This window comes from Olea europaea, unplaced genomic scaffold (assembly GCF_002742605.1).
Source record: "Olea europaea var. sylvestris unplaced genomic scaffold, O_europaea_v1 scaffold239, whole genome shotgun sequence".
Classification (NCBI taxonomy): Eukaryota; Viridiplantae; Streptophyta; class Magnoliopsida; order Lamiales; family Oleaceae; genus Olea; species Olea europaea.
Genome location: NW_019242055.1, coordinates 105,322 through 112,032, shown reverse-complemented (window position 1 = coordinate 112,032; position 6,711 = coordinate 105,322). Strand labels below are relative to the sequence as shown.

Genomic DNA, 6,711 nt, shown 5'->3' with positions numbered 1-6,711 from the left:
AGTATCTTATTTAAAATTGAAATATCGTAGTGAAATCTAGTGCAGTTTACTCGTTGAACAATGTTGTTGATCATTATTAGGTCAACTTTTTTTATCCATCTTGGTATCGAAATGCAATGAAAGATTGCATTCATTCATTTTAGTATGGGCACGAGTGAACATATAGTGGAATGAACACAAAAACAGTTGAAATGGTACCTAGTCGTTTAAAATGACAGCATATCGTTTGGATTATGGGGAGATTTCACTCCAAATTAGTCGATCATGTCTTGAAACATTTTAGAAGACTTATACAAGTTAAACAAGTTAATTTATTAGGTATCTTATCTCTTAATTGATATATAATGGAATTTAGGTTAGTTTCTTTCATAGTGAAATCTAGTGTACTTCACTCACAAAAGAATATTGTTGATCACTATCGGGTGAACTTTTTATATTGTCCATGATATTCAAACATAGTGAAAACTTGATATCGATCATCTTCATATAGATATGAGTAAACATAAAGTAAAACGAATACAAAATAGTTGAAATAATACCCTACTATGGGTTATGAAGTCTCGATTTCATTCCAAAATTAGTCTATCATATATTGAAAATCTTAGAAAATTTATATAAGTTAAATGAGCTAATTTGTTCAATATCTTATCTCATAATTGTAATGTAATGAAATTTGAATTAGTTACCTTTTTTCGTAGTTAAATCCAGTGTAGTTTATTCACATAACAATAACGTTGGTCATTATCTCATGAACTTTGTATCGATATTGTTGTTCAGACGTAATGAAAATTTGCATTCACTCATTTTCATGTAGATATGAGTGAAATAATGTGAAACGGATAAGGATTAGTTTAAGCGACATATAATCATTTAAAACGACAACTTGCCATTTTTGTAAAAGGTGTCGCTTAAAATGACAACTTGCCATTTTTGTAACAGGTCTCGATTTTAATCTAAATATAGTGAAAACTTTTCTAATTTCAATTTCATGTGGGTATAAGAGAATATAAAAGTGAAACAGACACAAAATTAATTAAAATATCATCAAATTGTTTATGACGATAGCATGTCATTTTCGATTACGAACTCTGAATTTCACTCTAGATATAGTTAAAACACATTTTTCATTAATTTGGATGTGGATACAAGGAAACTTTAAGTGAAACAAATCCAAAATTTGTTAAAAATGGCATTCAATCATTTAAAAATGCAGCATACCATTTTGCTATTGGTTTTAAGTTGAGTATGAAAAGGGAGAACGAAAGTAAGAATTCATGTCAGGGAAATTTGGTAAATTTTTGTTTGAAATTGGATTTATTAGACATTTCAATTTAAGAGTATTTAAGACTTTTAATACATGATAAAATAGACTAAAGTTTATTTTACCCAACATTATAGATTGTAGGCTATTTTACCAAAAATATTATTGTTGACTAGGCTTTTTAAGCAATTTCCCCGAGAAGAAAATGGTTCTTTGTTCTTCCCATCCACTGATGGTCTAGTTGTGAACTACAACCTTTCGACTGTGGGCTCTTCAATTGCGACCTTGTTTGCTCTATTGTCACGACTCTTGAGAAAGTATTGGCTTTTCATTTGGTGATTATTCATCCGCAAAGGAAACAAGTTTTCAAATAAAACAACTTCAGAGAAAGAAAACGAACAAGTATACTCTTCTGACTTCTCATCAATTTTTCAAAACCAAGAACTGAAGCCTGAAAAAGATTTCCCACCATCTGTGAGTGTGAGCCCCACCTCTTAAAGATCTCAGTTGTCATTCTGTTTATAAATTTCAAACCATTTATATTCTGAATTTCTATCAGCATTATAGCAAAACTTTTGGACATTTGTGACTAATTGATGATGCGCATAATGCAGCAAGGGAACTAAAGACTTCAGTGAGTAAATCTAGAGTTGAGTTTTCTGATTCTTTTCTCCATGATGCAATATGAAAGATATGGTTTCTCAAAAATATATCAACATTATACGACCACCATACATCTTTGCAAGTCATTACCTTAATAGGAAAAATGCAGACTGTGGTGGTCATTTGTACTCAGAAAAGACTGCCCAATGCCTTTGCTTTCTCCCTTAGGATGAATTTCTGAATCTTACCAGTTGCTGTTTTTGGTATGTCTTCAAAAATTACAGTTCGAGGAGCCATGTAATGAGGCAAATTATCTCGGCAGTAGTTGATTATGTCTTGTGCAACTAGCGTAAATCCTTCCTTCACCTTCACAAATGCACAGGGTGTTTGTCCCCAATGATTATCCGGTCTGCCAACAACAGCAGCTTCAACAACTGCCGGATGTCTATACAAGACCGTTTCTACCTCTATAGAGCTTATATTCTCGCCACCAGAGATTATGATGTCTTTTAACCTGTCCTTAATTTCTATGTATCCATCAGGATGTTTAACAGCAAGATCACCACTTCGAAACCATCCACCCGCAAAAGCTTCTTCTGTTGCTTTCGTATCTTTCAAGTATCCGCTCATTACTGTATTTCCTTTAAACATAATCTCACCCATTGTCATACCATCTGCTGGTACACTCTTCATGGTGACAGAATCTTTTACATCAACTTCCTCCAAACCAATATGCTGTACTCCTTGCCGTGCTTTAAGCTCTAGTCTTTTTTCACTAGGCAAAGTATCCCATTCAGGCTTCCAGATGCATGACGTACCAGGACCATATGTTTCTGTAAGTCCATACAAGTGAGATACCCTAAACCCTAGCTCCTCTATCTTAGAAATTATCTGTGGTGGTGGTGGTGCACCACCTGTCATTATTTCAACCTTGTGAGGAAGAGGCCTCTGATCACTAGGTGGTGAATTTATGATCATGTTTAAGACTGTGGGTGCCCCACCCATGTGTGTGACCTTGTTGAGGACAATACTGTCAAATATTTGTTTTGGCGAGACATGTCTAAGGCAAATGTTTGTGCCACCCAAAGCTGCCAAACCCCAAATTAGGCACCACCCATTACAGTGAAACATTGGCACAGTCCAAAGGTAAATTGGCATTGAGGTCATTTCATGAAGAAAAATTGTTGCAAGAGCGTTGAGATACGCACCCCGATGGTTATAAACCACTCCTTTGGGACGTGATGTCGTGCCAGAAGTATAATTAATACTAATAGGATCCCATTCAGATTTTGGATGCCTTGAAACGAAGTCATCATGTCCCATATCCAGAAGATTCTTATAGTTGTAACACTCAGAAGTAGCATCGTCAGGAGATAGATTGTCAAATTCAGGTATTAATACTAGAATTGGTGATTTTGTGTTCTTGCCTGCTAGAATATCAAGTGCTCCTTGTGCAATGTGAAGCAATTGGTAGTCCACAAAAATGATCTTAGCTTCTGAGTGTTGCAGCAGGACAGATATCATAGCTGCATCATGGCGCGTATTTAGCGAACAAAGAACTGCTCCAGCCATTGGCACTGCAAAATGCAGCTCTTGCATTGCTGGTATATTAGCAGCCAGAGACGCTACCTGTTCAAAATATAACTATTAGAAGTGCATTAGTTATCAGCAGAAATCAAGAACAAATTATTTTAAATACAATGCTTTCCCGGAACCACATACTGCTCAGGAAAAGTGGGACCTAAGGACAAGTACAATGCTACAAACGTTTGTAAACACTCAAAGCAAGCTGTGGAGCTCATGAGAGAAACTTAAAAACCATATTTGGATTGCAGACAAAGAAAACCAGCAATCCCCAGCTCATGGTAACTGTCAATTTGTGCAAATTTATTAAGCTACCAAGATGGCATGAAAAGCAAGAGCTCACCATATGTACATAAGGTTTTATATCCACTCCTTTCAAGCATTATTTAGCTTACATTTGTCTTCTTTCATTTTTCATAGTTTTCAGTTTGTTATCCCAAATACAATTCCTCATTCAGTGTACAAGTTAATATAAAAAGAAATCCGTAATTAGCATTTCTCTTACTCTTTCCTGACGTGTCTTATTCCTTTCATAAGCTTATACGCATGCAATACAGGTAGTCAAGAAATTGCAACACTTGCCTATTAATTCAGTTCTCTCTTCATAAATGTTCACAAGAACAAGCTCACCAATTAGCTTCCTTATACCGTTGGACAACTTTAATATATTGAATCAATGGAGAAGGATTCACTGGTCTGATACCACCAGTCACTTGAGGGAATTGCAAGATGTTAATGCAAAGTCTATAGCAAGGCCGTTGCTAGTTAATAAAAGATTCTCAGGTGAATTTTCATCAGATGCTCAAATGCTTCAGTTATGGTTTCACTGATTTAAGTTACAATCAGTTTCGGGTGATATACCTGCAAATATAGGGGAATCCAAGCAACTAAACAGTTCAGTTGCAGGACAAAAATAGTAATCTGGTTTAGTACCAGATTCATTAGGCTCTTGCGATTTCATCAGAAATAACATCGATCACAGTTCTCTAAGGGGCCAAATTCTTACCTCTCTGGGGTTTATATACCAAAACTCTCAATCGCTTTAATTTGTCAAGGAATCAACTCTCTGTTTCAATACCAGTAAGTCTGTCCCCACTCAGGCTATAAGTCTTATCCATCGTTCCAATGAAAAACTGATCTTACTAACCCCGGAGTCACTTTCCATCGAAGCTCTCAACGATGAAATCAGGAAATTCGAGCCATGTTAACCGGAATCTTCTATAATGTCTAGACAAAGTGATGAAATCAATAAAACCCACCATCTTTTATCTTTAGGTATATCTATCCCTTGAAATTTGAACGAAAGATCATAGCCTAAATGAAGTGATGAGGCATTAGCCAGCAAAAATTGCAATCAAAGATGCATAAAATACTAAGAAACTAACTAAGGAAACTTACAACATCGCCACGAGCAATCCCGAGCTGGGTCAAGGCAGAAGCCAGCTTAACACACCTTATGTAAGTCTCACCCCAATTATACTTCACAGAACCATACACAACCGATTTTCTATCTCTGTAAACCTTTGCAGCTCGCTCCAAGAAACTAATGGGAGACAAAGGGACATGATTGGCAGAGCACTTGACGAGACCTTTCATGGGTTCCCATGATTCTTCAACACTTTCTGTCAATCGACATAGGTGTCGACAATTTTGAGCTCTGTTTTGGCCACGGAAGAACCACCTACTCAATGAGCTCAAGCTCGAGCTCCTCTTGGAGAATTGGCTCATGGTGTCCGTGTTTGTTGATAGAGAGATGGAAATGTGAAGTCAATGGATGAATAATTATAAAGCAAGCTGAGCATTCCGTCATATATACGGTTGACACTGATATAAAAACAAATTACTGTGGAGTGGACTATTTTGTTCTTTTCTACGAGCAATGGAATTTTATAGGGTGTTCTTAATTGAAATTGTAACGAATTTTAAAAATAGTAATGTTATTTAGTTTTATTGGGATTATAACATCAATTTAGGTGGTTTTAATGTAACATTAAATGATAGATAAAATTAAATAAGTTATTTAATTTTATTTTTCATTCAACCTATCATCTAAAGTTACCTAAACTAGGGGGTTGTAATTTCAGTGAAATTATATAGCATTATTCTTTTTAAAAATGATTTTAAATTTAGGTGTCTTTAATTGAAATTTTAATGGATTTTAATGAAATCGATTAAAACTTAGGCGCCCCCAATTGAGATTTTAATGAAATTTAAAGAAATCTTTTAAAATTTAAGTATCCTCAATATTTAGTGGATTTATAAAGATTTCATTAATAGAATAATTTTAAAATATTTGGACGAGTTTTAAATTTAAAAATACATATAACTAAATGTTTTGAAATTTCACCATATTTGATGAGATTTTTATGAAATTTGTGAGAACCTATTCAAATTCACGAAACTCATTAAAATTTATAATCTTATAAAATTCATTAAAATCATAATTGAGAAAACCCCAGTTAGGCTCGGAGTCCCAATCTTTCATCAGGTGTGAAATCGACTCCTCCAACTCCCCAACTTATCTAATCATGTGACATTGGTTCCTTGAAGAAAGACGCAAAAGATTGAAGAACGATTAAGGGAGACTTTGCCTTATTGAAATATTCTCTAGATTGAGAGCTATATGCTTACCTTTTCTTCTTTTTTTTTCTTTTTTTTTTTTTTAATATCCAGACATCCACCATACAGTGACTAAATCCTGAAGTCTACAGTTTTAGGAGTTTGAACTCGGGATGAGCCAAAGCTTTAGTGGGTGACACCCTTGCTATCGCCTTTTCAAGGTTATGTTTGACAAGTTGATGCTACAAGTTTCATAGTTTTTTTTTTTTTTTTTTTAGCCATATTTTTTTGGTGGGGGTGGGCTGTCTATTATCAACTTTTCGGGTAAACTTCGGAATCTCCTCCTTTTAGGGTGAGCCTTCACTTTTTTGGACCAACAGAAAAAAATTGCTAATCTTAAAAAGTCATTTTTTAAAAATGATTATTATGCCTATCTATGAACTAAATATTAAAGGATAAAGAAAAGACCAAAAAAAGAAAAAATGTTCGCAGTTTTTCTTTTCTTTTCCCTTTCCCTTTTGTGTTTTTGTTTTTTGGTTTTTTCCCCTTTCAATACTTAATGATCGGATTAACATATGCCCTTTTAATAACGAATGCCTTTTTTGACTTTTAACGATGAAATTAACATATTCCGACAAGTAGGTATTAATCTCGTAGAATTGTATAGGTTGAGGAGTCAAAACCTCAACTTTGAAAGTTACAAT

The 6,711-nt window shown here is 34.6% G+C and overlaps 1 protein-coding gene across 2 annotated transcripts; it reads right to left on the bottom strand.

Moving 5' to 3' along the window:
• Nucleotides 1-1,891: 1,891 nt before the first annotated feature.
• Nucleotides 1,892-5,214, bottom strand: LOC111381897 (probable acyl-activating enzyme 1, peroxisomal). 2 transcript variants are annotated; one of them, XM_023005743.1, is made up of 2 exons: nucleotides 4,847-5,214; nucleotides 1,892-3,508 (listed from the first exon to the last, which is right to left on the bottom strand). In XM_023005743.1, the coding sequence occupies exons 1-2, from the start codon at nucleotides 5,174-5,176 to the stop codon at nucleotides 2,054-2,056; spliced, it is 1,785 nt and encodes a 594-aa protein (XP_022861511.1). In that variant the 5' UTR covers nucleotides 5,177-5,214; the 3' UTR covers nucleotides 1,892-2,053. The 2 variants fall into 2 exon arrangements, with proteins under 2 accessions (XP_022861511.1, XP_022861512.1); XM_023005744.1 differs by having other exon boundaries at nucleotides 1,892-3,493.
• Nucleotides 5,215-6,711: the final 1,497 nt, after the last annotated feature.